Below are 16,245 nucleotides of genomic sequence, written 5' to 3'. Positions count from 1 at the left end.
GATCCAACATTTTGTAAAAAGCCTTAACAGATGAGTAGAGGCTTTTACTGCAGCAAAAAGGGGACAACTCCTGATTAATACCCTTGACTTCAGGAGAAACCTGAAGAAATTGGATGCACAGAAGTCTTGTTGTCTGTGGACATTAATATAGAGAGGGGTGAAGGCCAACACACAAAAAAATACAAACCGAAAGAAAGGGACATGAAAACTATAGAAATGCGGAGGACGTGCTCAGAATGAAAGCTGCCATAAATCCATTTGTGAAAGAGAACACAAAGCCCAGAGCTTTGAAATACACACACAAACACTCAGACACACTCACTCAGGCAGACAGTAAGAGCAGACAGAACTCACTCACCTTGTACTGGAACAGGAACAGGCCACAGAAGAGGCTGTAGAGATCAGCGGTCAGCAGGGAGAGGTTCACCGCAGTTGCGCTCGTCCTTTTGATGACCACAGGCATGAAGCTGTAGAGTCCAAACATGCAGGCGCTGAAGCCGATGTACAGGAGTCCTAAAAACCACACACCACAGACTGTCAGTTTTAGCACTTCATTAAGAACTCTTACACTGACCAGGGGATATCTGGAGGGCTTTCTCTAGTTTACAATGCTGCTTAATTACAGTAGCTTGCAAAAGTATTATATACCCCTTGACCTTTTGTCACAATTTGTCACCTTACAACCACAAACTTGTACAAATGTACAGCTCGAGCAAGAAGAGCACTAGTCAGAGAAGCAGCTTAGAGGCCCATGGTCACTCTGGAGGAGCTGCAGAAATCCACAGCTCAGGTGGGAGAATCTGTATACAGAACAACTATAAATCGTGCACTCCACAAATCAGGCCTTTATAGAAGAGTGGCCACTGTTGAAAGAAAGACATAAGAAGTGCTGTCTGTACAGGAAACATGTGGAAGAAGGTGCTGTGGTCAGATCAGGCCTAAATACAAAGTGCTTTGTGTGGCTGAAAAGTAACACTGCTCATTACCCTGAACACACCATCCCCAACGTAAAACATGGTGGTGGCAGCATCATGCTGTGGAGATGCTTTTCTTTAGCAGAGACAGGGAAGTTGGTCAGAGATGATGAAAAGATATTTGGGGCTAAATACAAAGCAATCCTGGAAGAAAACCTGTTAGAGTCTGTAAAAGACTTAAAATGAGGGGGGATTCAAGAAAATGACCCTAAAAATACAGCCAAAGCTACAGTGGAATGGTTTAGATCAGAGAATATTCATGTGTTTAGAATGACTCAGTCAAAGTCCTGACCTAAATCTCATTGAGCTTCTGTTGCAAGACATGAGAATTGCTGTTCACAGACACTCTCCATCCAACCTGGCTGAGCTTGAGCTGTTTTATAAAGAAGAACGAGCAACAATCTCAGTCTCTAGATGCAGAAAGCTGGTACAGACAAACCCCAGAAGACTTGCAGCTGTAATTGTAGTGAAAGGTGGCTCTTTAAAGTATTGATATAGGGGGGCTGAATACTTTTAAACATCAAATTTTCAGATTTTTATTTGATTACATTTTTTAAATATGTGTATCATTTTTGTTCCACTTCAAAATGATAACTTAAAATCTCAATTAAATACATCCAAAATTTGTAAAAGTTCAAGGGGTATCATCACATCATTAATTATAGATGTAGTTATGAAATGATTGCATTTTTTACATTTGCTGTACAATAATGTATTAACAGGGTTTATGCTGTACTTTTGGTTGTTGGTTTCAGTGACAACAATATTGAAACATTTGGAACAAATATGAAGGATGTTATAAACGTTATAAATGAAAAAATTATAAAGGACAAAAAAATGTCCATTTTATTAGCTAAACTGGTTGTAGCTGTAGCACTGTAGAAGCTTTAGTAGGTCAACCATAGAGAGAGAGAGAGAGATACAGTACAGTATGGTACAGTGGGGTTTGTGTGGGTTTCTGCAATTGGTTTCAGAATAAAATTAGCTTTGAAAGACAGTCTCTAGAAAGAAATGGAAGTTGTAATAAAGATATGATTAGATTGGCTAAACACTTAAATATGTCATCATATTTTTACTTAAAATAATATAATTGACTGGAAATTAATCAACCCTTTCAGACACTGCATTCATTACAATGGGCATCATGTATTTTTTATTATAAAATGTTTTGTTGCTCATAACACTAATTGAGACCTGTTTTATATTAAAAACTGTTTTTCAGCTGCAGTGTTATTAGTCTATATAGCATCTTTTTTACACAGATTTTTGCACTTGCAGGTTTTTCTTAGTTTTTTCCCTCCTGTTGATAGAATTGTATGTGCCCTGAATATAGTATAATACTGTATTACTTTAAAGTGATGTTTAGCCTGCTAGCACATATTTGATTTGTGGCTTATGTATATTGTATCCATATTGATTTCTGACAGTCTGAAGAGCCAAAAAAATGCAGCAAATTGGACCCAAACCACATTCTCAGGTGGTTTGAAATGTTATTATAATCAGATTTGTACAGAAGTGTCTCAGTCTGTACCCTATGGCAGCTCAAATTGGATTTTATCGTGTCTTTACGTCATTCGAACCTCCACAGAACAACTGCAACCACAGATATCGGCTGCCTTGAGTGAATGTCTTCCTAGACCAGACCTAGCCGGAGCCGGTCCTATCCGGAGACAGAGACCGTCAAACGTCCCCTGGAGCATTCTAAAATTCTCAAGCCAACATCAAAGGTCCCAAGTACCACTAGCTTACTCTGTTACTGAATTTTCCTGTTGCAATGTGAAAATTCTACACTGTAATTTGACCGGGTATGGACTGTTTGGAGGGTGAGAAGATGAGTTTCTATCTCTTCTACTTCTGTGTATGAAAGCAACAACACCAGCGTGACAACTAATGACCATGTTTATACTGAAGAAACTGATTTGATCATCTAATGTCACTGCAGAAAAAAGCCTAAATATGGTAAACGTCTGCACATAAATTCAACAGACTATAGTAGCACTGTAGTACTGATGTCTTCTGTTCACTTCTTGTGACAATGCTTTATATATTTATATACAGCTCTGGAAAAAATTAAGAGAACACTTCAGTTTCTGAATCAGTTTCTCTGATTTTGCTATTTATAGGTATATGTTTGAGTAAAATGAACATTGCTGTTTTATTCTATAAATTATGGAAACATTTCTCGCATTTATTTCTCCCATTTAGAAATTGAGAAATGGCTGAGATAACAAAAAAGAAAACATATTCATTCAATTTTAAGAGTTCAATATTTGAATCATTATTTGGTGGAATAACAATGGTTTTTAATCACAGTTTTCACGTATCTTGGCATGTCCTCCTCCACCAGTCTTACACACTGCTTTTGGATAACTTTATGCCACTCCTGGTGCAAAAATGCAAGCAGTTCAGCTTGGTTTTATGGCTTGTGATCATCCATCTTCCTCTTGATTATACATTCCAGAGTATTTCAATTCGGTCAAATCAAAGAAATGTATCATTTATAAGCCGTCTCTTATTTTTTCCAGAGCTGTATATACATTTTAATTATGCAAATCTAAGCCAGCAATCTTTGTAATGTGAAACAAAATGTGTATTAAGATACATTTAAATATGAATATGGGAGTATCTATGAATTGATGTAAGCGAAGGGCAAACAAATTTATGTAATTGAGATTCATCGCTAAAGAATAGTTTAATATAAAAGTCACTGAAGTTGTGAAGGACAGTGGGGTCAGAGACATTCTGCTCATCTTTCATTTAGCACAGGCATTATTAGATTGAATGTAACCAAATAATAGAATTATCTGCTTGTGCTCGCAAAGCCATTCATCACAACCTGCATCTGTAAAGGACATGACTTTTATTCCTGCAGATGAAGACACTGAATTGGAGGCAGAAACAGAAGGTAAACAGCACTTATTCAACAACATCCAAAACATCGGCTGCTCCAAAACAGTCTGTCACTCCCAATTCAGCAATTCCACTGCAGGAAATCTGAAACCTATTGAATTAGTGCAGCGATTTTTATACCAAACCCACTTAGACAATACATTTTCATCCTGAGCTAATGCTCTCTAACTGTAAAACTGTTCTGAACTGTGATTCTGGGAACGATCAGGTTTTCCTGATGGGAAGAGCAGGAGATATTTGGGGATCATTTTCATATAATTTAAACATTTCCAATCAAAGTTTGATTTTTTTCCCTGTTATGTTTAAGTTAAAAGCACGAAAGGTCCAAAGCTTGTGGTAAAACAGTTCTATTCTAATAACTGTAAAAAAAAAAAAAAAACAAGCTTATGTTCACTTAGCTGTCACACTTCCTGGACCTATTTCCTCTACTGACACTATGGACTGCATTACCCAGAATTCCAGTCCCTCTCACTCCATAGTCACATGCTACTTTTCAACCAACCCACGCTCTTTGTTACCTAAATTCTAATCTCCTGCAGCTGTGACTAATTTCTGATGACCTTCACCTGTGCCTGACGACTTTGTGTGTATTAAAGGCCAGTTTTTTTTTTTGTTTTTTTTTGCAAAGTATTGCTGAAATGGGTGTTAAGCAGACAGGATTAGTTTCTCAGGGGGGCGTCTGTGACAAATATTTCACACTTCTACTTTTACTTCTACTAGTGATAAAACTCTTGTGTTTGGACTGCAATTGAAAAAAAAACAGGAGGACCAGTGAGTTTTTAGGCTTTGTCAATCACATGACATTGCGTTCAGTAGCTTCTTCATTTCCACTCGCTGTTGTGTTTATGTGAATTTTCGTGGAAACACTTGCCCAAAGTGTAATTATGGTTGTGTAATTATGACCTTTTTCTGTTTTTTAGATTCACTATTTTTGTCTTACCCCTTTGCTGTGTTTATTGCATTTTATGGCATTACTTTTGTGTTTTTTTTTAATGCTGCCTAATTTCTGACTTTGTTTTGGCTTATCCCGCTGTGTTTGTTTTTGAGCTGGCCTGGATTTATTACTAATCTTTGGGATTGCCTTTCCAACATTAAACTTTTTTGCTGGTTTTACATCTGCGAGCATCTGGTATGTCAAAACACTGACTAGCCTTAGCCTAGTTTAGCTAAAGAGTTAGTCTCTTAATGGAATGGTCATTAGAATGTAGTTCATTTGTTGACTACATTATATTATACATATTGGTTAATCAGTCCCTCCAGGAATTTCCTCTTTTACAACTGAGGGCTTTATGCAAATTCAGCCATGCAATCATCTCCAACCACTGCTTTATTTCTGCTCTAAAAATGTAAATGTGCATAAAAAATCACTGGCTTTCACAATCAAGCACGCTGTGTTCCAGGAACCACACATTACTGTACTAAATATACTATGCTGAATGTGCTGCTAATGGTGCTGTACTATTACAATACCCTGTTCAGCATGGTAATAAGTGCCTTTTACACAACTGTAGTCTCAGCATAGGAATACTTTGTATTAATGTATATGTAAATTGTGGTATCTTAACTAGTCCAGAGTGTTAAAGGCAACACAGAAGAGAAAACACATAACACCAGATCTAGGATCCTAACATGGGCTTCCAGTCTCTTTTAGGATAGATTGTAAACTACTGCTGTCAGTCTTTAAATGGATATTGCACCATCATATACTACAGATAGGGGTGTGACTAGACACTAATATCACAAGACGAGACGAGACACGATACTGGGTTCACAAGAACAAGACGAGACGAGATTTAAAAATAAAATTTTAAAGAAAACGTCAAAAATGAAAAATGGCTTGAAAACTAGAGTTTTATTTGACAAAATCATATAACGCAATGTGGTTTCTCTCACACATTGATTCTATAAGAAATAGAAATAAGAAAAATAATTAAAAAAAAAAAACTTTTCTAGGTCTTATAGTGCAAACAATAAGTGCAAACCACAACCAGTCATATTAAGACTATGGTTTGTGTTTTTTTCTCATAAATCTCTTTTAATTTAACTATGCATAACCACAACCAGTCATATTAAGACTATGCTTGAAGTGCAAACTGATTTTACATACATTTTAAATACAGTACAAAGCTAAGGGATTAGTACAACTGCCTGCGCTAATACTAGTTGCACTCCTGCTGTGTTGCCAGATCCCGCTTAAAAATCCACACTAAACAATTTTTTTTCCCCCCGCGAGACAGGTTAAGATCTCGTCACACCCCTAACTACAGATTGTCTATCTCTGTATGTTCCAGGCATTCCTTAAAATCAAGAACTGCAAGTCCGCTTAAAATACCTACAGTTATAAGAAGAGAAGTGGGAAAACAGCATTTTGTTTTTATGCACCAAAGAAAAGGAATAGCTTACCAAATGAGTTTAAGCAACATCAGTTCTATAAACTCTATAAACTGTTTTAATAAATGATTAGTTTACATTATCATATATTCTGTTTTTATTTATTTATTATTGATGTAGTTGAATATTTTATATCTACAACATTTTGCAATCTTAGCTAATTTATTTTATTTTATGGTGTTTTATTTGCATTATGTCTCATCATAATTTCATTGTTCATTGTAGTTTACTGGTTTCTTTTATTTCTTTTCAAAAAATGCACTGGTTCTAAACACCTGTCTGTATGAACAGCACTTTGAACTACATTTTAATCTATGAAATGTGCTATATAATTAAAGGTGCAATATAAACAAATTTATAATAATTATTATTATTATTAGTCTATTATCTATGTCCTCTATTGCTAATATACACAATTATTTTTTAAGTTGCTTTGGATAAAAGGTTTAACTAGAATGCAATGTAATGTAATTTAATGTCTTAGTTGCATCAACTAGGGATATTTGTAAAAAAAAATATATTCTAATGTTTAATATAAAAAGATATATAAACATTTCCACAATACCTAACATACATTTAACACAATATTCTTACATGCACACAAAATGCATCAGTAACAGCAGATTTAAAAATAAACACCATTCAAATACTCTCCTATTCTTAGTGCAATTTTTTTTAATTAAAATGTTTTGCACTACTTTGAATTAAACAGAACAAAATCTTTTACAACAATCTTTTTTTTTTAAATGTGCAGTTGGACAATGTTCTTTCTCCACTGAGGACATCCAATACATCCATTACAGTTTAAGAAAAAAAACGTTTTCATAAAGCTTACCTCTAGCTATGATTATGGTGTGTGTGCAGTCAGAATGTAATGCCTCTTAAATCTCTGTAAGAAAAGCTATTATATAAAAATGTTATGAATATGCTGCCTGATGCAAAACACTGTGTTTTATGAGTTGTGTGCCAGTAAGAGCCCAGCTTTGCCCTTATGGCTGCCCTGTCTTCATTTTTTTTTTCTCTTTTTGTACGTCAACCTTGTGCCATCTTTTCCATATGTTTAACTGGCAGTGAGCTCGACAACCTGTTCACATCTCTGCCCTCATCCTACCCACTCCTGAGTGTGTCCAGCTGTTTACTGTTCTCAGCCCTGCTCTTCTATAACCTTCTATAACCTCCTATAACCTTCGTCAGCTGTTTATTGTTTAGTTGAATGAATATACTGTTGGATATGTAGGTGTTTTGAGCTGTTGTGTGCTGGCCTGTTTGGATTGCATATTCTTTCAGTTTTTTTGTTTTGTCTCTGCTTTGTTTAGTTTGTTCCTGTTTCGTTCAAAGCAAATCATTTTTGCACACATATCCAACCTCATTACCATATGTGACAACCTTGCAGTTTTAATACATTTTTAGTTTACATTTTTCTGCATTGTAGATTAATACTGAAGTCATCCAAACTATGACGAAAAACATATTAAATTATTTAGTAAACAAAAAGTGTTAAACAAACAAGAATATAATTTATATTTTAGATTCTTTACAGTAGACAAACAGTAACATTGTCAGTAAAACAGGACACATTCAATACATATAATATCATTAAAACAGATCAAATTATATTAGCTAAAATATATATCTTTCTATCACATCCACTGTAAACAAATCAGATTATGTAAGTCTCTCTACAAAGACTCTTTACAAAAAATCAAATAGTCTTTACACCAAAGCCCACTTTGAAAGACAAAAAAAAAAAAAAAAATTATGGGCCCTATTTTAGCAATCTATATGCAATCTAAATCTATATTGGTATCATAACGACTGAAAAAAATATGCTTAATGTGAAATAATGTGAAATCGGTGTGTCATTTTCTATTCCCTTTAAGAGCCATGTGAGCTCTGACTTTGGCAGATTTGTATTTTAATGGTGCAGTAAATCTGAATTTCTCAGCAGAGGAAACTGACCTGCGCTTTCATGCTGTGAAGGTGTACGAGCAGCTCATTTACATAAAAAGCAATGTTATTTTATTCAGTTTTCTGTATACTGTTGATATAAAAGATGGGTTTGTGCACTGTTGTGTGTCCTTGTGTGTGTAACGAGTGGGAATGTGCAATTCAATCAGCAACCATTCAGTGGTTTAAGTCGTGACTGTCACTGCAACAGCCACAGCCACTTTTCTTTACATTAATGAAAAACAAACAATAAAATATGATACTTCTTCAATGTTTGTTAAATAATGTAAAATATATATATTATATATTGTGAAACACTTATCACTGTGATTGCACACAATATGTTTTTTAGTGTTGTCAAGTCATGTCTGCATGCAAATGTAATGGGTTTTAAATATGCAACCATATTGTGGTATTCAGCAGCCAAAGCCTAAGGGTTTGCTGAGCTCTGAGCCCTGCTATGTTCCCAGGAAATGCTGATCTGAGCCAGCACTGCAAAGTATAATTCAGCACTGCTACACCAGTTCTAAAGCTTTTGGAAATTGCTTAAAAGTATCAGTCTCTGGAGAGGACACAGCAATTTCATGGTTGTAACTTTGGAACTTTTAAGTGTACACACACACACACACACATACACACACAGCCTAGGACATCATGGGTTATTCAAATGCTTCATGTCCTTTCTCCAATGATCCAAACCCAGCAGAAAATGGCATGCTGCCCAAAGATCTTCATAACAGAGCATCGCATGCAGAGAGTGCACAGGATGGGCTCTAACTGAGCTGTAATCGTCCCTGCTAAAGAGACATCAGCGCGCACATTTGAATATCATGAATATTCAGGACAATTTTATAATTAGTTGGCGCTAATGACTACAAATTTAGCCACATTCCAGGGCATCGTCTCAGAGAGCGGCTCTATCTCTTTTGATCAGGATATGTAGCAGCGAAATCATTTTCTCTCCCACAGGGATTCAGAGCTGCTGTGTGTGGGTTGAGATATGATACATTAGCAAGTAAACATATCACCAGATGACCTTAAGCCAGGCCTACCTTTTCTTAAGCTTTTTTTTCTCCCGCAGACACCTTTCCTCTGCACTTTCGCTTCACTCGCCCTGAATTTATTAAACATAAACTGAAAATAAACCAGGTAATGGAACCAACAGAAAAGAGTTTTCACTGTGATGTTAAGAAATCATTCACAGTTATGGTGCTCAGTTACACTCGCATTTAAAGAAATGCTGTGACCTATTTTTTTTAAGTAAAGTAAAGGTATATCTATATATACAGTACACATATATGCTGCTATTCAAATGTACGATGACACCAAGTGCTCAAGTTAAATGAGTTTTGAAGTAAATTTAACAAAACTTTTTAAAATCTTTCTATGTAAATACTAACAAACTGAACAAGCCACTGTCTATGTTTGCACTAAGAATAATGTATACTGGGGCTCTGAGTTGCCCAGTGGTCTAAGGCACTCCCATTATGATCCAAGTATCGCAGCTTCCAAATTCTGGAACATGCTGCTTGCCATCAGCAGCTGGAGTCTGAGAGAAAGCACAATTTGCATTGCTGACATCTGTGAGCTGATGTATCAGAGCTGTTTTTTGTGTACTGTATTAAGGTTTTCCCCCTGTAATCCATCTTGGGGAATGGGAAGGTTTTTTTGTGTACTGTTATGTTTATATCAGAGACTGTAAAAAAAGATGGACGCCGTGTCTCCGTTCCCATTCATTCAATGAAAATGAAGCCAAAATCTTCTGCCATGTTGGCGATCCTGACACCCGATTCTGCGCAGCAGAGACCAGAGGAGGGAGAAAGACTGTGGATAGCAGCCTACTCATTTAAATAACCCCGCCCCGGAGGGCTGCCTCGCGGTCACAGACTGCAGAGCGGGGTGCAGCGGAACTGACGGTCTGTTATTGGTCCCGCCCATAAGCAGCCCTTTTACCATAACCACACCTTTTTTGAATAGAGCTGAATAACGTTTTAAAAACGAATTCTGTGGGGATATAAAAAATTGACAATATAAGCAGAGGTTACACTAGCTGTTACATTTAAATAATGGAGGTAGAATTACAGTATATTAGAAAAAAACGTGATTGAAAGTTGTCTGTTTTGCCAATGAAACCTATGGGGATGGGTGGAGTTACACAGCTTTCTGAAACCGAACAGCAGGGGGCGCCCGACCTGTGGTGGCTTCACTTTTGAGAGACGATGCTCTGTCCAGCTATACACAGTCTATGGTTTATATACTTTTTGGGTACTTTCTGCTTTCTTAGGCTGAACTACCTAGGACAGCCTGACCTGGCTACATTGACAGTTGTTTCATGTGTAAATGATGTTTAATAGTTACCGTATTTTATATAAGACGCGCCGGATTATAAGGTGCATTTTAAGAGACACAATAAGGAATTTTTAATTCAGCAGGTCTCACCACTAGGTGGTGGTGGGGGGGTAGCTAACTAACTTGTCAAACTAGTGCTGGATGTTGCTCTACACAGATTTCTCTCCTGAAAACTGTTTATTTGGGTGAGTAAAGTGCTTTTGTTTATTTACAGTAAGCTTAGATTACTGAATTTCTGCAGCACTAAGACTGGAGCATTAGCAATAGGGGCTAACTGCTAACTGCCCGACAGAGCTACACTGAGGAACCCTGAGTGTTCCGATAAGTCAGAGTGATATTAGCTAGCGGTTTGTCCCACGTTGCTTGGTATAACATGATAAATGTGCAGACTATAGTCCGATATACTCATCTTTAAATGATGAATGAGCTAGCATGGTTAGCGGCTAACACTAATGCTGCTCCAGCTTGGCTAGCCGGGGTTAGCAGCAGGCTACAGTCCGATAGTACTCACCTCTGGAAGGGGAAATAGCGGTTAGCAGCTAATGCTAATGCTACTCCAGCCCCGGTGCTGGAGTAGTAAACTGAAACTCCTGAATAACGCTGTACTCCAGAGGAGTGGCTTTACTGCTCCTTACAACCTGACTGGTAAAATTAATAGATAAAGTGCACTGGATTATAAAGCGCACTGACAATTTTGGGAAAATTAAAGGATTTTAGGTGCTTCTTTAGTGTGAAAAATATGGTATTTTATTTGTTTTATTATTATTTGACTGTGGCTGTATTATGTTAACAAAGCCTCCAAGTTTCTTACTTGTTGAAAAATTACAATGTTTTTTTTTTTTTCAAAATTAGCTGTGTCCCCAAACTTACTGTACTATACTGTCATGTTTTGTGAGTTATTATTTTTCTAGGGCAGAACACTCTCAACACATGGTGCTGTGTTTGCACTAGCAGTGGGAGTTAATGGTGCTGTCCCCCCTCGAGCAACTCCAGACTCACTGATGTTGCTGTGACAAGACTCAGTCCCCAGAGACGCAGCCCAAATGCTGCCTTTGGCTTGGCCTGACTCTCCAACAACACACAGCAGGAGGTTGGGGATGAGCGTGAAGTCACAGCCTTGGCATCATGAAAAGACTGAAAATATGGGACAGCTGACAGCCTCTCCACCTCCATATTGTGCCGCAGCCAAATGCCATTTATCAGCTCGGACTGCTGTACGCTGGCCTGGAACTGAGGAGGAGTGATGCAGGGGCGGTTAATACACGAGATGATTTTACAGACACTTTAAGTGGAGCTGTTGGGGTGTGTGGAGAGTTCACTCAGGAGACTGTGCCCTGCCTGGACACTGGTGACTAATTTTTAATAATATTTTTTAAATATCTTATGATTTGATGCTTAAAATTGGAAGATGCAGATTGGATTATGAAAAATAAATAATGAGGCAATGCTTATACTGAGCTTAAAATCAGGATAAATTTAATGAATTCAAGATAACGGTAACTTGAATACCAAGCCTGAATATTTTATGGTGAAATATGACTTGAATATTGAATGCTGCAGCATCTGCCATCCACAATTCTGTGTGCAGTGCTGGGAGTGTGGGCTACTTTTTGAAATGTATTCCAGATATACAGAGATGCTTGAAAGTTTGTGAACCCCTTAGAATTGTTTTATATATTTCTGCATACATAGCATAAATATGACCTAAAACATCATCAGATTTTTACACCTAGTCCTAAAAGTAGATTAAGTGAACATAATTAATGTGACAAATGTGACAAAAATATTATACGGTATATGGTAGTTTATTTATTGAGGAAAATGATCCAATATTACATATTTGTAAGTGGACCTCGAATGCAAAACTTTGCTTTCAGTATCTGGTGTGACCCAATTTAATCTTCTTGAAGCATTTGTTGGTAGAACGACCTGTGTGCTTAGGGTCGTTGTCTTGCTGCATGGCCCACCTCCTCCTGAGATTCAGTTCATGGACAGATGTCCTGACATTTTCTGATATAAATCAGAATTCATTGTTTCCTCAGTAAAAGCAAGCCATCCTGGCCCACATGCAACAGAACAGGTTCACTACACAGAGAAAGGATCTCACACGTTTTAGAATGGGAGTTTGTGTTGTATGTGTGAACAATGTTGGGGAAAAGTAGAGAAGAAAATGCTATCAATCCCTTTCTGCAACACCTCTCCCTCCTACACATATAAAAATAAAAATACACACCAGTTTTTATTTAGCCCTGCTGTCTCCTGTGGCTGACACGTTCAGAGCCAAAATTAAGAGTGACGTCAAGAAGAATTTGGCACTCGAAGGTGTCATTCATGGGAGAGCAGCAAGGCAGAAAGCACTGCTATTCAAAAAACACACCAATGCTTGTCTTAGATAGATAGATAGATAGATAGATAGATAGATAGATAGATAGATAGATAGATAGATAGATAGATAGATAGATAGATAGATCGATCTAAAAATCCAAAACAGAAAGGACATATGTGTGACTGTATACACTGAGCATAACATAATGACCACAGTCCATATACAGTACATATACAGTAAAGGCAGAGACAGAAGCTCATCTGTTGCTGCACAGTTTGTGTTGGTCATCCTCTAGTCCTTCATTAGTGATTACAGTACACTGCCCACAGGATCATGTTGGCAGGATATTTCTGTTTGGTGATCTATTCTCAGTCCAGCAGTGACACTGAGGTGTTTAAAATCTCCAGCAGCACTGCTGTATCTGATCCACTCGTACCAGCACTACTCACACTAACACACCCCCACTATGTCAGTGTCACTGCAGTGTTGATAATGATCCACCACCCTAATAATTGATTCACTGTGGTCCTGACTGTTGAAGGACAGAGTGAATGGAGGATAATAAAGTATGCAGAGAAAAAGAAGAACTAGTATGTAGTTATAGAACTACAAAGAGCTTATACCAGATAATAATACTTTTCGGTTGGCAGAACATTTTCTGATCGTTACAGTTAACGTTATTAGAACACTCCATCTGTCAAGATTTCTAAATGTTCTTATTTGATGCTTAAAACATTCTGGTAACATCTCTGCAATTTCAAATGTGTCAATGCTTTAATTGTTTGTTTGGGAAAGTTACTTTTAATAGTTGTCTAGCTGGGAAAGTTATATGAGAACCTTTCTAATACCTTTGTCTTGCAAATCTTTATTATGTCACTTTTTTCAGAACGTTCCTGGAACCTTTTCAAAATGTTCCTAAACGTTCTTACAATGTTCACTTTTAGCTGGGTATATGCTCATTGGAGCTGACTAATAGAAAATGGAATAGAAAACAAAGAGGTAGTCATGATGTTGTGCTTGATCTGTGTATTTCTTTTGTATTAAACAGAATAAACAAAAAAATAAATCACAACAATGCGGAAGTATTTTATGCTAAAAAATACCTTGTACATGTTTTTAGGTTTGGCATGTTTTTAGGTCATGGGTCTGGCATATACTTCACTCGTCCACGGATGTTTTTTTTTTTTTTTTGACTAAATGATCTCCATTAGGGGTTCTATTAGAACTTGAATAGTCTTTACTGCTTCCCTATGTTTATATGGAATGTTTTTTTTTCCAATTCAGCTGAATTATTTCCAGATACAGGTTAAGATGTCTATTCAACAGTCTCCATTTACATTTTACAAAAGCAGTTCTACTTTACATTCTCCACATTTCATAACACATCAATGGGAATGCTCCAAGACAACTATGAATAATATCTTTTCACACTGACTTCCATTGAAAGTGAAGCGGGTTTCGACTTTCTCCTGTAAAAAATGCTGTTTTGAAGAAACAATGTTTTTGTGATACAGTGACTTTATGCGATGCCACAATTACAGGACAAAAACTGTCATGTCTGAGGGTGTGACCTACCTATTTGCCAGTCCCACTGCACCTTCAGCAGCTCCTTGTGCTCCATGATTGCTCTGAAACAGAAAAATACATCAATTCATGTCAGCCACAGGTGAAGCAGCAGAGTGGAGAGGAAAAGCTGAGCGTCTGTGAAAGAAAAACGGCGTGGTCTCTGAAGCCCTGGCTGCATGCTTCACTCTGACAGGCGGGCGATCACTGTTACGGAGCGCAGGTTGATGAATCCCCGGTGTCAGAGCACAGAACGGTCAATCCCTCCGACCACCCGGAACATTCCGAGGGATTTCTATTGACGCGATTCGTCCCGCTGCAGAGTGTCTCCACGGCCCGCTAGCAATCAGCCACAGTACCCCACCCCCCACCACACACACACACACACACACACACACACACACACACATACACACAATTACAGCACCAGAAACAATCCACACAGGCACCGCTGCCTCTCCGGAGAGCATCACAGGGTTTCAGAGCCGTTACCAGGGTTACCGGATGATGGGCCAGCGGTGCTGGAAAGAGCAGCGGAGAGGGAGACGGTGTTAACTGCCTTCAGCCGTCACAGCTTACAGTGTTAACTGCCACAAATCTGATTTTGTTTTTTGTTTTGCTTAAAATCTGCTTATTCAGAGGCGTGTGAACACAGTCAGACTGTACAAACACACATACTCATATCCCCAGTCTATACTTTAAAGGTCTGTATGCAACAAAATAAACAGCACAGAGTTTCTGGCATTTCCTTTGATATTTATTTGACTGCAGACAGCACAAACCCCAGATATTTCATCTGCTCAACTTCATTTCATATGTTCATACAGAATATACCCTTTCCTGCATATCAGCCCTGCAAAAACAGGTGGAACTGTAAAGCATTTACCACTTTGTAAAATTGTCATCCCTTTTTTACAACATTTAAAATGCATTTAGGTACTAAGGACACCAAGTGAGAAAGGTGTTATTTTATCCCATTCTTCCTGCAAACACCTTTTTAAAATGTGAAACATTACAGGGTTTTTATTACATTCTCTGCTGGGGAGAAGTCAAGACTGCAAATATACTTTTTAATGTATGCCGTATGTGGTTTTTGCATTGTCTTCTTAAAAAATAAAATGGAGGTCCCTTTACAAGACGTGGTTCTGAAAGCTGCACTGTGTACTGACACAACCTCATATCAACACAGACCCAGGCTTTAGAATTGCTGCTGATAACAGTCTGGATGGTCCATTTTTGTTTTTGGCGCAGATCTCATGCCATCTATTTCCTCGAAAATTATTTGGAATAGTGAGTTGTCTGACCTCAATAATGCTCCATGGGATCTACACATAATCTAGAACGACTTAAACACTGACATGAACAAGAACTCATGGGACATTTTTATCTGACAATAAATTAAGTGAGAACTGCTTTAATGTCCACAGTGCCTTTCCCTCTGTCATTACATTCTTTAACAGAGGTCACTGTAGAGACATTCAAGAAAAGGCCGCTGTAAACAGCTTTACATCTCAGTATCCCCTTACGACCAAATCAGATTCTTTATTATCATTATTATCTGAAAGCTGAGTTGGCCTTTCTGGAACTGTCCTAAAGTGGTTGTAGAAATGCGGAAAACAAAATATCACTTTGTTATTTAGTTGTGCTTCACTTTATCACTTTAAGATGTACCACAGGGTTCTGAGTTATACCCACTTCTGTTTTCATTCTGTATGCTGCCATTAAGTCATGGCTTTTATCTTGCAGCTAATATGAGGTTAAATCTCATATTGTTACTGTCTTTAA

General features: G+C 37.6%; 1 protein-coding gene across 1 annotated transcript in view; it reads right to left on the bottom strand.

The window, feature by feature from the left end:
* slc35f1 (solute carrier family 35 member F1) overlaps nt 1-16,245 on the bottom strand; it is a 162,969-nt gene that overhangs the window by 17,464 nt on the left and 129,260 nt on the right. Inside the window, exons 6-7 of the mRNA XM_049484229.1 lie at nt 14,473-14,525; nt 359-513 (exon numbers count right to left, since the gene is read on the bottom strand). Of these exons, the coding sequence (XP_049340186.1) occupies nt 359-513; nt 14,473-14,525 (208 nt within the window). The remainder of the gene's footprint in view (nt 1-358; nt 514-14,472; nt 14,526-16,245) is intronic.

This window comes from Astyanax mexicanus, chromosome 1 (genome assembly GCF_023375975.1).
Source record: "Astyanax mexicanus isolate ESR-SI-001 chromosome 1, AstMex3_surface, whole genome shotgun sequence".
Classification (NCBI taxonomy): domain Eukaryota; kingdom Metazoa; phylum Chordata; class Actinopteri; order Characiformes; family Acestrorhamphidae; genus Astyanax; species Astyanax mexicanus.
Note: the sequence above shows the minus strand (reverse complement) of the source record. Positions and strands in the feature narration are given on the sequence as shown.